Source organism: Anolis carolinensis, chromosome 5 (genome assembly GCF_035594765.1).
Source record: "Anolis carolinensis isolate JA03-04 chromosome 5, rAnoCar3.1.pri, whole genome shotgun sequence".
NCBI classification, from domain to species: Eukaryota; Metazoa; Chordata; class Lepidosauria; order Squamata; family Dactyloidae; genus Anolis; species Anolis carolinensis.
This window is the reverse complement of record NC_085845.1, coordinates 161,504,757-161,521,793: the sequence shown is the minus strand read 5'-3', so window position 1 is coordinate 161,521,793 and position 17,037 is coordinate 161,504,757. Positions and strand designations below refer to the sequence as shown.

At 36.4% G+C, this 17,037-nt stretch overlaps 1 protein-coding gene across 5 annotated transcripts in view; it reads left to right on the top strand.

Moving 5' to 3' along the window:
* cep290 (centrosomal protein 290) overlaps nt 1-17,037 on the top strand; it is a 59,996-nt gene that overhangs the window by 17,217 nt on the left and 25,742 nt on the right. For 3 of the 5 annotated variants that reach the window (XM_062982790.1, XM_062982788.1, XM_062982791.1), the window contains exons 15-29: nt 602-702; nt 780-867; nt 1,390-1,502; nt 1,878-2,456; nt 3,007-3,108; nt 6,801-6,885; nt 7,886-8,028; nt 8,822-8,986; nt 9,399-9,548; nt 9,907-10,022; nt 12,079-12,181; nt 13,996-14,226; nt 14,945-15,118; nt 15,882-15,993; nt 16,440-16,645. In XM_062982790.1, coding sequence (XP_062838860.1) covers nt 602-702; nt 780-867; nt 1,390-1,502; nt 1,878-2,456; nt 3,007-3,108; nt 6,801-6,885; nt 7,886-8,028; nt 8,822-8,986; nt 9,399-9,548; nt 9,907-10,022; nt 12,079-12,181; nt 13,996-14,226; nt 14,945-15,118; nt 15,882-15,993; nt 16,440-16,645 — 2,468 coding nt within the window. The remainder of the gene's footprint in view (nt 1-601; nt 703-779; nt 868-1,389; nt 1,503-1,877; nt 2,457-3,006; nt 3,109-6,800; nt 6,886-7,885; nt 8,029-8,821; nt 8,987-9,398; nt 9,549-9,906; nt 10,023-12,078; nt 12,182-13,995; nt 14,227-14,944; nt 15,119-15,881; nt 15,994-16,439; nt 16,646-17,037) is intronic. The other 2 variants (XM_062982789.1, XM_062982792.1) reach the window with 2 other exon arrangements.

Below are 17,037 nucleotides of genomic sequence, written 5' to 3'. Positions count from 1 at the left end.
GGCGGAAGCCCCACCCACTTCCCCTGACTGTGTATATATAGCCCGCATGAGGGGCTGACACCTCAATTCCCTTTTTTCCGCTACAGCGAAGTGAATCGTTCTACAGTCTAAGAATAAAATGACATCAACTATATAAATCAGTCTAGTCCATCTATATTATTTTGTCTCTGAAATAAAGCTTGAATCCTAGAATCACACAGAGAGATCAAGAGAGAGATTTTGTTTCTGTCCTGCATAAGAAGGAGGTTATAATAAGTATTTTAGTAGAAATGCACTAGTTGCTTGCAGCCAGTGCAGGGATATCACAAGGTATTTCACAAGGTTCTTGGAACCAATGAACTTGCCAGTGCTGAGAAAACTAAGTGGATGCACTTAAATTTCATCACTTACTGTGATATTGACAGAAGCATGCACGTTGAACGCTAGCTGGCAGAAGGATATTTCAGTTATGGCTATCTCAGCCAGGAGTATAGCAAAAAGCTTCCTTAAGATGATAGGTGAGGAAAAAGGTTCTCCCCATCTGTATTCTCCACCAATTGTCTTCAGCATCATTTTCCAGATTATCTGTATACTCTAATATAGAACACTTATCATGTTTCAGGCCTTGATCCAAAGACGATGATTGATTTAACAGAATTTAAAAACAGCAAAGCATTAAAACAGCAGCAGTACAAGGCTGAAAACCAGATCCTACTGAAAGAGGCAAGTGATAAACTTTATTTTAGGTATTTAAGAAATTAATTTTGTTGAGGGTTAATGAATGTTCAAATGCATTCTAGATTGAAAGACTGGAAGAAGAAAGAGTTTCTCTGAAGCAGCACATTCGCAAACTGGCACAGGAGAAGGGAAGAAGGGCTGCAACTCTAGGTAGGCTGTGCTTTTGATGTTTCTTCATGTCTTGTAGCAAGTAATAGAAGATTCTTGTTAATCTTTTTAGACCATTTCAGACTTTTATGATGATATTTGGACATCAGGTTGAAAACAGTTTTCTAAGCTATTGAACTTTTGTTGTGAACTGATTGTGGAGTTTTGTTTTCAATAATGTTTCTGGAGAGATTCATGCAGATTTTCCTTTTGAAGTAAAATCAAAGACTTTCACTTAATTAGGTGACCTTTTCTTCTACGCCTCTGCAATATCCACTGTCATGTATTCTTCATCTTCATTTCTGTATAGATAGTTTAGTTCTCTCTATTCAGTTGTGCTTCAGCATAGACACAAAACTTGCTAACTCATCTTGATCAAGCACTTCCTAGTTCTTCATGAGAGGCCTCCTTTTTAGGTTAAGCTCAGCATTTTTCATTGCAGTTGCCTTCTAGACTTTTTTCATCATGACTTCTCAGGTCAGGTGAAATTAACAATACCCTGTTTATTAATTTTGTTCTGAGTAGGACTGGATACAGATGACCTACATCTGATTGATACTTTTACTGAAGATCTGAAAATGAGACGGGTGAAGTCTGAATTCATGAGTATTGAGAACATTGAAGAGATTAAAGCCAAGGTAAAGACACAGATGGAGACTACTGTTACAAACATATATTAAATTAGAATATTGCCTAAATATTTGCATAAAATATTTTATATACAAAGAAAATACATATCTAAGAACATGATATTGAAATTCCCTTTAACATCTGGTTGTCTTGTTTGGTGCTTGTTTTGGAGTAATGGAAAATTAACTGCTATATTTTTTTTGATTGCAAAACAGTAATTTCTGTAATATGAAGAGAAAAAGACAGCTCATGTGGAATGATCATCAATTTTTTCCATGTTGTAGGGGGCAATAGCTAAAAAAAGCCTGAACACTTATATTGCCAGCATCTTTCAAAGTTTATTTGCCTGAAAAAAAATTATTTCTTTTTCCCCTTTTTTCCAGCAGTGTTGTCAGTTTGTTTCACAGGATAATAGTGATGGCTCCAAGCCTTTAACAATAGATGAGCTTTACAGTTCCCTAGGGCAAGAATCAACCGAAATGCTAGGGACCGCTTTATGTCCAGTCTACGATAAGGAATTGAGCAAACTGAGACTAGACTTTCCTGTTTCCAGTTCTGTGCAAAGAAAACAAAGAGCTAGTGCAGAAAAAAGGCAGGAAAAGCAGACGAAGAGAGCCGAAACACATTCTCAAATTCATGTCTCAGGATACCCAGCAAGGACATTTTCTTTGGATTTTCAAGAGGGATTGCCCCTTACTCTGCTTGGAAAGCCAGTATCATCCTATGTAGTTCAGGAGGTTCTGTTAAAAGATGAGGAGGACAATTCTGAGATAAAACTGTTGGATTTGAGAACTGATTTGCAAAGTACAGGTAAAGATCGAATGTATTTTCCAGAATCATGGCCTGTAGAACACTTAGAAGGAGAAAATGATTGCGCTCAGCCAGTGAAATCATATCAGATAGATCGAGTTGAGAGTCTCATAAGACAGCTGAAGAGTGAATTATTTTTCTTTAGATCAGAGGTGAGGCATCTTCATTATACTGCTCATTCATTTTTATTATGTTACATCTAACTTTACTATTAGAAAACAGCACAAAATGTGTCTGAGAATAAGCATGATATCCCATTAATCATATTGCAGAATAAAACTTGTAAATTATCACGTATGTCCTCAGATTTTCACTATCAAAGTACATGCATGCCATATTTATGAGCAAGTAATGAATATTGATAGTTTTCTGGATGGATGATATAAAAATTGAGACCACTTACATATAACAACTTTAGAAACCACAAGAAATGTTTTACACACACACATACACATATAGGGTAGTTGTGCTATCTCATAACTTTAGAAATTGCTGTGTTAGCAGTTGTATCAGTGCATCTTTATGAGATAAGTAGTTACAGCAAAATTGCACCAACACATTTTGTATATATATTGTACATATTACAATGAATTTAATATGTAGTTTTAATTAATTAGATCCAGAATAAGGAAGATATAAAATTAAAGCCTTTAGATATTGAAAATTTGAATGATAAGCTAATTATCACTCTTCATTCTTCAGAATGAACAGATATTGAGAGACTTATTCGCCAAGAATACACTGAATATATTGAATAAAAATGCAGAAGTAGAGCCTGACAAATTCAGAAGCCAGAAATTGGAGGTAGTGGAAAGGTTTTGGAAAGATAATATTATGGAAGTCCTCATTAAGTGCCCTGATAAGTACTTTCTTAAGAATTTAGTATTCTCCAACTCGATTGATTTGGACTTTTCACGCCTGTCACTTCTCTTGTTATATATAGCTAGCTGTGCCCTGCCATGCATTGCTGTGGCCAATTGGAATTGCACTGAATAGCCTTGCTGCTTCTAAGCCTGGGTGCTTTGTATATAGGTGCCTGCTTGCTTGGGGTGGTTGAATGGGACGGAGTGGCCTGATGGGTTCCAAGCGTGTGGGTTTTTTATGTAGGGGAAATATTGGTTGAAGAGGAGTGAATAGTCTTGGTGGTTTGAAGCCTGGCCGCTTTGTACCTTGTGGAATTGTTGGTTGGCCTGGTCGAATAGGAATGAATAGTGTGAAAGTAGGAAGTATGAATGTTGCAATTAGTTACTTTGATTTGTATTGAATGGCCTTGCAGGTTCGAGGCTTGGCTGTTTTGTGGTTGAAGGAATCCTTTGTTGGGAGGTGTTAGCTGGGCCTGATTGTTTCCTGTCTGGAATTCACCTGTATGGAATTTCCCTGTCTTCTGAGTGTTTTTTTGTATTTTGTGTCCTGATGTTAGTGATTCTATTGTTCTGTTTTCTTATTAGATCATAGGAATTATTACATATGATATACAGTAATGTTACGTATTAATTGCTGTTTTTACAAATTTAGTACCCAAACATTGTAACATTTAGTTGCAAAACATTGAGTACTAAATGGTAGAGTGCCTTGGATAAGTGAAGCTTGGCTAAATGAGACTGTAGTGTATTGTCTGTTTGGAGGGCAAGTGTGAATGTTGTCATTGGTGAGCTTGATTAGCACTGAATGGCCTTGAATCTTCAGTGCCTGGGTGCCTCTTGCATGTGAAGTTGTTTTTTTTATTGTTGTGGTTGTGATTATTTTTATTATAATTGAGAGGTAAATTCCCCCTCCTGCTTCTTCTGCCTCCCCCCCCCCCCCGTACCTCTGTGTGCCTGTTTGACGGGGCAACGTGGGCCAGGCCCCTCCCTCCCTCCCTCCTCACTCTGTTTGCCTTACGATAAGGAGGAGGAGGAGGAGGGTGGCTGGGGAGGAGGCCTGCCTGCCAGGCCCTCTCTTCGCCGCCTCACCTGGTCCCGGGCAGGCCTCACTGGAGGGAGGCGGTGGGGGGCTCAGTGGAGGCCTCGCTGTTTCCTCCTCCCTGGTACGATGTTGAGGGCCAGTGGGTGAGTTTTTGTTGGCGGGCGGTGCCTCAGGCTGGAAAAGGGGAGTGCGCAGGAGCGCCCATTGAGGGGAGGGGTGGGGATTGTTCTGTCTACGCCTGGGGTTCATTTTGGCACAGGCGCACATGGAGCGTTCTTGTTTTTTGGATTTTTTAGGCCCCGTGGTGGTTCCTGTTGTCTGTTTTTGTTGTATGAACCTAGAGGCGTGGATGAGGGGTGGTGCTGCTAAATTTCAAGGTTGTGGGGTATGTAGTTTTGTTGTTTTGTCCAAGGAAGGGATTCCATTCCATTTTTATATATATACTAGCTGTGCCCGGCCACGCGTTGCTGTGGCATTGTCTGGTGGTGTTGGTGAGAACTTGTTGAGGTAGTGGTGGTATTGAATGTCTGTTGTATGGTTGTCTTTATGTTTAGTATGCATTTGGTTGTTTGTGTAATGTGAAAGTGGTGAGGGTAGAGGGGATCTATGTCCCTGTGTAGTATTGTATAGTATTTATATGTTGTCCATGTGTTGTGAATGCTTGGATTGTGTCCTGCTGCATAGTATGATTAGATTTGTATTATTACTGTGCAGATCTTGGATGGCCATCTGTCAGGAGTGCTTGGTTTGTGTCGTCATGCATGGTGGAAGGAAGTTGAACTGGATGATCCTTAGGGGTGTCTCCTAACCTTATGATTGTATGATCATGATGATCTTCTTCTTCTTCTTCTTCTTCTTCTTCTTCTTCTTCTTCTTCTTCTTCTTCTTCTTCTTCTTCTTCTTCTTCTTCTTCTTCTTCTTCTTCTTCTTCTTCTTCTTCTTCTTCTTCTTCCTCCTCCTCTTCTTCTTCTTCTGATTGTATGATGTTCTTCTTCTTCTTCTTCTTCTTTCTTATTATTATTATTATTACAGTAGAGTCTCACTTATCCAACATAAACGGGCCGGCAGAATGTTGGATAAGTGAATATGTTGGATAATAAGGAGAGATTAAGAAAAACCCTATTAAACATCAAAATAGGTTATGATTTTACAAATTAAGCACCAAAACATCATGTTATACAACAAATTTGACAGAAAACGTAGTTCGTTACACATTAATAATATGTAGTAATTACTGTATTTATGAATTTAGCACCAAAATATCATGATATTACTTTTGTGCATATTGAAAACATTGACTACAAAAATGTGTTAGATAATCCAGAACGTTGGATAAGTGAGACTCTACTGTATTATTATTATTGAGAGGCTGGGTGGCCATCTGTTGGGCGTGCTTGGATTGTGTCCTCCATGGCATAATTGGGTTGGACTGGATTACCACAGTAATTATTTCATATTACAGTAGAATCTCACTTATCCAACATTCGTTTATACAGTGTTCTGGATTATCCAACGCAGTCTGCCTTTTAGTAGTCAATGTTTTTGTAGTCAGTGTTTTAAATGCATTGTGATATTTTGGTGCTAAATTTGTAAACACAGTAATTACAACATAGCATTACTGAACATGGAACTACTTTTTCTGTCAAATTTGTTGTATAACATGATGTTTGGTGCTTAATTTGTATAATCATTACCTAATTTGATGTTTAATCGGCTTTTCCTGAATCCCTTCTTATTATCCAACTTATCCAACATTCTGCCGGACTGTTTATGTTGGATAAGTGAGACTCTACTGTATATTTATAATCTTATATTATCTTCTTAGAACTGGATTATATGAGGTCCCTTCTACACAGCTGTATAAAATGCACACTGAAGTGAATTATTCGGCAGTGTGGACTCAAGATAATCCAGTTCAAAGCAGAGAATGTAAGATTCTAAATGGGCAATATAGCTGTGTGGAAGGACCTTGAGTCTACACTGCCATATAATCCAGTGAAAATCAGATAATCTGCATTTTATAGGCAGTGGGGAAAAGGCCTGAGGCCTAACTGTGCCTGTCCCCTGGGCTGAGTAGGTTTCTAGGAGACCAAGTGGGCAGAGTTCTAACTGGCAGCAATTGGATAAAAAACAATTATTCCTTTCCCTCTAATTAGGACTTTATTTTTCTTTTCTTTTTGTTGTATGAACGTAGAGGCATGGATGAGGGGTTGTGTTGCCAAGTTTAGTTTTTCTGGGATGTGTAGTTTTGTTGTTTTGTCCTAGGCCGAATTTTTTTTTTATCCTTTTATATATATAGATATCTGTATGTTTCATTTCTAGTATATGAGATACGTTTCATGTAAATAGTTATATACATTTCACACACACACACATATATATATATATATATATATATATATATATATATGCATATATATATATACACACACACACATTTCATATATATACATTTCATATAAACAGTTGGAAATGCATTTGTCATATAATTTAACTGTATTTTATTAATTTCTTCACAATTGATGTTCTGTTCAAGGGTTTTGCATTTTCAAGTTGTAAATAATCTTGATGTTTTTGTTTTGTTTTGGCAGAATGACTATCTTACCAAAGAATTAAATGAACGAGAGAGAGACATGGAACAAAACAGGAGTGTGATAACAAAATTTCAATCCAAATGTAAGCAAATTTTCAATTTAATTAAATGATTATCTTAGCTTTTAAATCTTGGTAATCTTTTAGAATCTACCCCTGAATTTCCTTTTCCATCTTCAAAGAGTCAAGATTTGAAATAATGTCTTTGAATTAGAACTTATTTATGGAAATTCTTTTAATTTTTAAACATATGATCAGTAGATTAGACACACACATTACTCCATGTAATGGAATGGACAGTACTTAGCGTAGTCATGATGCCATCAGTTTGGATAAACTCTTAAGAATGGGATTGAGAATACTTGCTTGAGCCAGTGATTCAACTCCTTTGCATACCTTGACTCCTGGCCTGGTCTTGTTGCATAGCTCATCAGCACCCCATAGCTCCCTCATAAGGAAATTCATACGCTTTAGTGCAGGTCCTGAAGCTTTCTACCTTGTGCTGGGCCAAAGAAACAAGACAAGATGATTGCAATGTTAAAGTAGTTCAATAGTCTCTCTGACTCAGATGATCTCAGAATTTCAAGATTGTTTCATAAAAAAAACAGAGAACCCCAGGATTGTGGTTTTTCAGGGACAACATACCAAAGCTGTTGTCTTCATAGGATTGGCTCAGGGCTTCTTGGCTATAAGCCATCCCTAGTCCCCTAGGGGAGATGGGGTGGGATATAAATAAAGTTATTATTTTTATATCATGACAAGCATGCGGCTGGTTCATTTTATTGCTAGCCTAAAGCATGTGGTAGAATATACCCTTGATATGGATTTTGTTATTGGACAGACAGAGGATAATTTGGTTTTCAGGAGAGAGTACAGTGACCCCATTCCCCATGTTTATATTTCTATGGGGTGTATGTGTGTGCATCAATATTTATTTAAGATGGTCTCCCTTATCAAATCTGATATCAAATCTGACATTTCCTGATTGTTTTGCCACCTCAGTAACAGTTGCTAGTAAATAATAATAATAATAATAATAATAATAATAATAATAATAATAATAATAAAATGTGTACAATTTCAGTAAAGGAATTAGTACAAGAAAATAAGCACCTTGAGCAAGGCATGAAAGAAATTCTTCAAGCTATCAAAGATATGCAGAAAGAGCCAGGTACAAAGGGAGGAGAAATGGCCCTAATGATTCCCAGTCTGGAACGATTGGTAAATGTAAGTTTGCTTTTACTAAAATAATCTTTTTTTTTGTAATGTATTTCATACTGAAGAGTTTGTAGTATTCCATGAAAAAAGGCACAGGGAGTAAATTTTTCTTGGAGATATATCTATAGTGAATATTTTTGAAAGAGTTGGAGTATATTTTAATACCATTTCAACCACCAATGCAACTCTTGTCATACTTTCTACCTAAAGTTCTTGAATCCAACTAGGAGGCAAGTATATTTGAAGTTGAGTTAGGGTGGGAAGCATAATATGGATATGATTACTTGTGGTTGAAATGCTTGTATCATATTATTCTTACCATGATATTAGGAAATGAATTAAGCTCTTATTATCTAAACTTCCTGGTAGAGATAATGTATTCAGCGTGTCTTGCCAATGAACTGATGAAAGGTTATTTTCCGTTGCAAAAGCTGAGAGTCTAATTTTTTAAAAACATGTTTTCTATTTCTTTTCTCCCGTGTGTGTTTGTCTATATTTATATATATATATACACACACACATACACACACATAAATATGTGAACACACAATTTTGTTTTTAAAAAATGTGTGAATTGACCACAATAAACAGTCTATAACAGTCATACTTCTGCAATACTAAAGCCAGTTCTTCTAAGCATGCAAATGATTCATTTTACTCCTGTGGATGCTACTTTACAAAAAATTATACAAATATTCCATTATGAGGGTAATTGATAAATCTGAACAATTTGCATATTTGTTCAGTTTCAGGCTTTGTGAAAGGTTTTCCTTTTTCTTTCCCCATTCCTAATAAATTACAGGCGATTGAATTGAAGAATGCAGAAGGAACTTTTGATACTAGTTTTCATTTGAAGACTCAAGTTGATCAACTTACTGGACGAAATGAAGAATTAAGGAAAGAACTACGAGAAGCTCGGAAAGAAACTGTGGATTTTTCTAATCAGTTGGCCAAAGCAAATACAAAGGTTTGTGGGCTAATTTGATTTTTCAGATCTCATACAGGCATCTGTTCATGGCTCTTTGTGCATGCCAATTGCAAGCTATGATCAGTTCAGTTAGTGCATGCAAAGCTAAACTATTTGAAAGTATTTCTCATATGTGAGAACAGAATCATTGGATTCTGCTTGAACACTATGATCCCAATAATGATGTTGTAGACACAACCCCCAAACAGCTATTCCTCTTATCTTCAAGCCTCTTTTAAGGTTGTGAAGTTCCAAAGTAGCCAGCTTTGGTTATTGAATGATCAGAAAGCTTTCTGTATTATGATCATAATATTTTGCAATAGATTCAGTTATATGAGTTCAGTAACAATTGGAAAAAGTATCAGTGATAAAACATTTTTCTGTCTCTGTTGTTTATGTTTTTATTTTTCAGATTGCCAATCAAGAAAAAGAGATTGAGTTGCTGCAACAATCAGATGGTGTCAATCTATCATTCAAAGCAGTAAATCTTCCTGAGGGAATGGCTCCTTCTAGTATGAACATAATTAATTCACAGAATGAATATTTAATACACCTTTTGCAGGTACTTGATTTTAATCTGGGTAGTAATGTATTTGAATATAACTGGCTCTGACAACACTATTCATAATAGTTCAGTGCCTGCTAAATATAATTTCCAAAACCTAACTGCAAACAACAAATGTTTTAGGATTGTTTCATGTAAAGAATTTAAAGAAAAAATGATATTATACTTTATATATATGTTTGATGAGTATATTCTTCTGTGTAAAAATATATTTCCATTTACATATGTCAAATATGTGACACTTCCATTTACTTACTTAAAGAAATTAGAAAGACTGGAATTTTAAGAAGGCACACTTTGTTCTGTACAATTAAACCAAAGTATCTCATGTATTTAATTTAACTTTTATCATTAGGATCTGGAAAATAAAGAACAGCTACTCAAAAAATTAGAAGAAGCAGTTGAAGAATACAAAAGAAAGTTTGCAGTTATCCGCCATCAACAAGGTTTGCTGTATAAAGAATATCAAAGGTAAAATTATTGTTTCTAAGGATCTTTTGATTTTCTGAGAGGATATGTAGGATCAAAAGAAGACTTGGTTAGACTCTTACTTTAAGTATGTTATGTTGCAGTTTTATTTTGCGGAAAGACAGTGCATTTTTTCCCTTAGTATTTGGATTCTACCTTTCACTTGTTGCCCAGATGGGCTATCTGGGACTGTCTGTCTTTCTGACCATCTTTCCTTAAAATAAATAGTTCAATTAACTTTTATCATATAATAACATTTCAGATTAAAACTAGAAACTCAGTTTAAATTAGTATAAGAATGAGAAAAAATATTCAATTAAAATCTGTGAAAGAGCAATTAAAAATACCATAACAGCCCTAATTAATTAAGATATTAAAATTAATTAAACTAAATCACGGTCTCCTATCTAAAAGAAGAGATTGTAGAGATGTTAGACAAGCCTTCCCCTACAGCTCATGCACAGCTGCTAAGAGGCTCTTTTCCTTGGTTGACAGTCAGTCAGGATAGATGGGATTTAACAAGTGGAAGCCCAGTTCAGAGGAGGAGTCATTCAGTTAACTTTGTCTCTGAAGTTTGAATGACTAACACCCCTGTATCTTGTAATCGGAGCCCCCAGATGGCGTAGTGGACTAAGTGACTTGAAGGTTGGGTTGCTGACTTGAAAGCTGCCAGGTTCAAATCCCACCCAGGGAGAGTGCAGATGAGCTCCCTCTATCAGCTCCAGCTCCATGCGGGGACTTGAGAGAAGCCTCCCACAAGGATGGTAAAAACATCAAAAAATCCAGGCGTCCCCTGGGCAATGTCCTTGCAGACGGCCAATTCTCTTACTCCAGAAGCGACCCAAGTTGCTCCTGACACGAAAAAAAAATCCTGTAATCAACAGATGCAGGATAGAGCCAGCAGGTTTAGCGGTTGAACTCCTGAGAGCAAGGTTCAAACCCTCTGAACACATTTTGCCAAGAGAATCGCATGAGAAGTTCAACTTAGGGTCACCATAAATCAGAACTGTGATTTATGGTGACCTTAAAGTGAACTGTGGAATGTCCTGCCTGAAGAGATCAGACAGCTACATGAGCTGTCAAACTTTAAAACAAGATTAGACCTATCTTCCAGCAGACCTACCCAGTCAATTTTAAACTATTAATTTTAAATTTAAATGTTCTTAGTATTGATGTATTAATTTTTGTCTATATTTTTAAAACAGATTTTTTATGATCTTTCATTTTATCAATGTATTTTAACTATTTTGTACTCTACTCCGAGCCACGAGAAGAGGCAGGCAACAAATAAAATATATCATCATTGTCATCAACACAGTATCCTGCAGGAGGGAGTTTCATTGGTTCAGAGCCATCATCAATACTCTCCAGTTATTATTGCCCATCAGTGTCTCCTGCCTCCATGGAACTGAAAGAGAGTTACAGCTCTCTGCTTTCTACATGTTGGTGATTCTGCAAACAATGCTTCAGAATCAGCATTTTCATGTCTGAAAAATATGATTTCAGATCCCAGTTCTTAGTTTAAACACTTTTATACTGAGATGTCTATAGCTGCCAGGTAAAATAGTGCAGTTCTTTCTGTCAAGCACATGCAATGCACCAAGTACTTGTTTTTCTTCAGTAGATTTATATGAAGAACATGTTAAGCGGTTGAATTTATAGTCTTGCAGAAAGCTAGTGTCTGCTGCATTCTCTTAGAGTCTCTATATATATTTAAAGCGAAGTAGTAAAGAGCATGTATGTTTCTGCTTTCCTTGAAGAAAAGAAAGCAGACAAAGAAATATTATTGGCGCTAAAGATCACCCAATTTCTTTGGTTTTAGTAATAGCGTGTAATGTGCATATTCTACTATTCTTTGACAAAACTGCAAGTTCATTATTACAGAAACTCTTATTGCCATGCATTGACACCCCATTGCACAGAAGATTAGGCATTTCTTGGTCTGCAGTTTCACGTATCCCAACGGGCATTATATGTCATGGTTATTACAATAATGAATTTTGTACATTATTCAGAAATACATGTTTAATATTGTTGTGTTTTTGAAACTGTTTTCTAGTGAAAGAGAACATTGGCAAACTGTTGGTGAAAAAATACAAGAAGAAAAGAGAAAGTTGGTATATCAAAAAGAGCAAGATGATCTAAAACTAAAGGAATATTATGTAAGTATTTTATAAATACAGTAGCCTCAAGTAACTGGATTTCTTAAATAACTGGCAAAAATAGAAGAAAGTAGACTTTAAATAAAAATTAAAATACATGTGTTACATTAAGTTAAAATTGTCTTTATATGTCTTAATTTGCTTTTAGTTACTGTATTTCAATATTAATACTGTATCAAGTTAATACAGAGTTTATGTTAGGTTATAGTATGGGGTATAGTATTATTTAGGCCTATTTTAATAGTAGCTCTCAAGCAGCCAGAAACTACATTTATCTGGCATCTAACAATCCCTATGACTGCAAACTGAGAGCACTGGAAACCAAACAGAGACCAATAATCATATAATATCTTTATTAAAGCAATTATAAATTCAGGAATGAATAAGTGGAAAAGATGAGTGAACAATAGTCCTTTATAAAAAGGTATGAATTAGTCCAAAGAATTGAAGAGAAATATCCAATATTATTGTCCAAAGTCCAGAAACTGAAACACGCTCAAAACTGTTGGAAAGTTCTTGAGCGGGGAAAACAACAAGGAAGCAAGAGTGAATAACAAGGTCCAAAGTCACTAGGAAGTCTTTGATATCAAGGCAGGAACGAGACGAAGCTAAAACCAATCTTGATTCAGGAACAAGGCAAGGAAGTGAATTTACTCCGGTTCTAATCGGGAGTCGCGGCTTGGCTTGGCCGCCAGGAACAGGAAACTTGGCTTGGTGAAATCAGGAAACTAGAGTCGGTGAACTGTTCTCAGGAAATCGCTACGTTAACACCGCAAAGTGTTCACAGTGTAGGGCACTTTTATAGAACTTAGATCTGGTCACAGCGAAGGGAAGCCAAACTCCCCAGAGCTTCCCAAGGGAATCTTCTATCCATTATCCCCTTGAGATGCCAAACGTTGACTCCTTCGGAGCCCTTGTTTTTCTGATCTCTGGCGATGCAGAAACTCCCTTCTGTTAAAGGATTCTGTTAAAGGAGTTCCCTGGGGAACTCGAGACATCTGGTTCAGCCACGGGAGTAATATTTTCAGTATCTCTCCCAATTAAGGAATCATCCGAGCTATCAACAGCTGGGCTCTGTAATTGGAAGGAGCTCTGTGGACTAGGCAAAAAGTCAGAATAAGCTTCATCCTGGTCAAAGTTTATTTCTGAATCAGGTTCAGAAACCAAAGATGGCTGGGGTATGACAGTTTACTGTTTTCACCTAGATGTAGAGATTTTGACAGGCATCACATCATGTATATATTAGAATGGAGTAGTGCATATAAAGTGAAAGGCATTGAAAATAGTTAGCAAGGAACATTTTGGTGTGGGACATTTTTGGCTATGTTTTTATGCAAGGATTCTTCTAAACAGTGTCAAGAGTCAGAATGTGAAGATACTCCACATTCTCAAATCTAGTTGTGAGCTCCCAATTTCAGAATGCTTGGCTGAATATCTAGAAGGCACCGTGTTGCCTACTCCTGTTTTAAGCAGAATCATAGTTCTTCGTGTTTGGACATGGGAAAAGACTCCATCATTTACCGCATTCTGTGATCCAAAAGCGAGCAGGAAGAAAGACTACTTGAGTCCCTGACTTATTCATTGTTCAATTATATATGTGAAGACTTTCGTTTTTTTAAAAAGTACTATTTTGCTTGTTCAAAATCTCTTTTCCATCTCTTCCTTGTTGCAGTTAGTTCACCTCCTTAAACACTGGTTTTGAGGGTTGCGAATGGCCTCTGTGATTATACCTGAATTTAAGCCACTGTGTGTGAATAGAGTACATACTAAGAGTTGCATCACAGTATCAGGATCTTTTGAAAACTTTTTTATAGAATTTGCTAGATGTGCTGGAAAAGGATAGTGATGACTCAAAACGACACTTTGCGGACTGCAGTAGAAAAATGACTGTTCTACGAGTAAATGAACGATCATTGACAAGGCAGTACACAACCTTGCTTGAAATGGAAAGGCACCTTCGGAAAGAGAATGAGAAGATGAGGTCTGAGTTAACATCTATGGAAGCAGCAGTTCAAGAAAAGATTGGGTGTTTACAAAGATTCAAGGTGTGTTTGAAATTTATAATAATTCTATTTCTACTAGTCCTATTTATGCATAGATCATAGGATTGTGTGCTGGTTATCCATCAAATACTAAGTGCTGTACACGATATTACTGGTAAAGAAACCTCTGAATAGCCTTTGCCTAAGTAAATCTTATGACATTCATGGGGTCACCATAAATTAACAAGTGACTAGAAGACAGACATATACACTAACATCCAGCAGTAAGAAAATGTATTTCCTTGTAATAATTATGCTTTTTGTCTCTTTCTGGAAAAGGAAAAGAAAGGTGCTTTTCCTCATGGATGGAGGAAGTTATACTGGTTCTGCCAACCTGACAATTCTAACAACTGTTTTGACCCTGCTTAGCATTTAGAAGAGTTAGTGCAATGACTTTGTTATACTGTTCTTTTGCAGAAGGTTTGATGAAACATTATTTGGATCCCTAGTCTGTGAATATGTGTTCTTTGTTTATTTTTGTTTATTGAACATAGAAAAGAAAGACTGGATCTTGGATTTTGCCTGGACACTAGCCACTAAACCTTGTATTGTTTTAAATTGCAATTACTATTTAATCCTTTATTGTATTCTTCATTGTAGAATCCAGGCTATAATTGCATTTCTTCAGTGCATAATACAGCAGCTATGCATTTGAATGTATTTTGGTATTTAGACTTTTGGAATGCCATATTTACACCCTTTCCTGTCCTTTTTAATTTAGGAAATGGCAACTTTCAAAATAGCAGCATTACAAAAAGCATTGGATGACAGTGTACCTTTGAATGACCTAGAAGTGGCAAATAAACAATATAATGAACTAACTGCTAAATACAGAGATATGCTACAAAAGGATAACTTGCTTGTTCAAAGAACAACTAATCTGGAATGCTTGGAGGTAAAATTACATGTTTTGTGTTACTTTGAGAACATTTTAGATCAATTCCCTGAATTACTCTATTTAAATTTCCAAGTTGGCAGTACAAATCCATCAGGAGGTTCAGCTTCCTATTATTATATTATGAGATACAAGCTGTTGCTTGGCCTATTTCTTGCTTTGAGATGCAAACAGCAATCTGACTTACAAGCTACATACCTGGCGGCGGAGGAGACCCTGCACCCTGCTGAAGGCCATGAGTAGGCTTTTCTTAAGATGACAGGTACTCTCGCGTTAACACTACCTCTCTTGAGGCTTGGAGTAGCAGATGCAGGGCCTCCTCCTCCACCAGGTAACATTGCAGGCAAGGCCTCTGATGGGGAGAGGCGCAGATTAAAATGGTAGATTTTATGATAATTTGTTCTGTGGCTGAGCTCTTAAAGAGGGAAATTGCATTGGTTTTGGGGGGGCTGTATTAATTGAATTTCAATGCATTTCAGTGGAGAAATTTGCTTTGACATATGAGCAAATTGAGTTACGAGCTTGGCCACAGAACAAATTAAACTTGTATATCAAGGTATCACTATATTTGAAAAGAGGAGCACAGATGTGGGAAATCGCATGAAAGTTATTGACTCCCTAAGACTAAAGCAATATCTATGCACTGCTTCTTCAACCAAAGGAATAATGTCTCAACATTTAATCATGCCTTGTGAGAATCACTGAAATGCACAAAAGGTAAATTTAAATTATTTTAATGTATTTTTGTTTTTTTTGTTTATAGCATGAGAATATGTCCATGAAAGAACAAATGGAATCTTTAAATAAGCAACTGGAAATTACAAAAGAGAAACTTCATACAATTGAACAGGCTTGGGAACAAACAATGAAACTGGGTAAAAATAATTGTGCAACTCTTCCTGATAATGAGAAGATATTTGTTGCATCTATTTAAATTTGAGCTGATTTTTTTTTTAAAAAAAAAACCCTCAAGACTTTGCTCTGTTTCTTTCCTTTATACTCTTAACAAGGCTACTTTGAACTTGATGTTCAAAGTGTAGTATTTGAAATGGTGTTAAAATACAGTCCACCCTCCACATTTGCTGGGGTTAAGGGAGCAAGATCTCTGTGGAAGTGGGAAAATCATGAATCAAGAAATGTTTTTTTTACCTGAGAGAACACCTTTATAGCAATCTAGATGCTGCACTACTCTGGAGCACCTACAAACGGATAGTGTTATAAGTATTTTGGAAAAGTTAAATACATATGCTTCTTTCCGAAACAGCATAGATTTTATGTTCTGGGCATATTAATAATAAAATGGTAAATTATATTGTTGTAGGAGGAGACAGTGCTACAGACAAGGCCACAAAAGCCATAACCAACACTGAGATTGTTTCTATTTCTAAAAAAATTACCATGCTGGAAATGAAAGAGCTAAATGAAAGGCAAAGGGCAGAGCACTCACAGCGAATGTATGAACAAGTACGGAATACACTGAAGCAAGTAGAAGAACGTAATTTCGAACTGGAAACCAAATTTGCTGAGGTTAGCCACTAATCAGATAATGCTTTGTGTCTTATGTTTCCTTTAATTGCTATCCATTAGTGGAATAGGATTCTTAAATAATCCAGTTTTAACAGAGAAAATTCTGATAAAAACAGAGTATGTAAAACGATACACTCCTAATTCTATGAGGCTGTGCTGCTTGTGCACAACTCCTTGAGAATAAGCCTCATTGAATTGAATGTAACTTGCTACAGGGTAGAACTGTATAGGACTCTCCTCTCACTGAGTCTTTTTTTTCCTCTTGGGCCCAATCTTTGTGTGCTGCTGCTTCAAGTTCCTAGTATGATATCCTTCTTTTGGCAATCTCCATCCATGTTGTCATTTTGGGCCTGGATGACTGTGCCATTTCTATTCTTAGAAAAACACTGTTT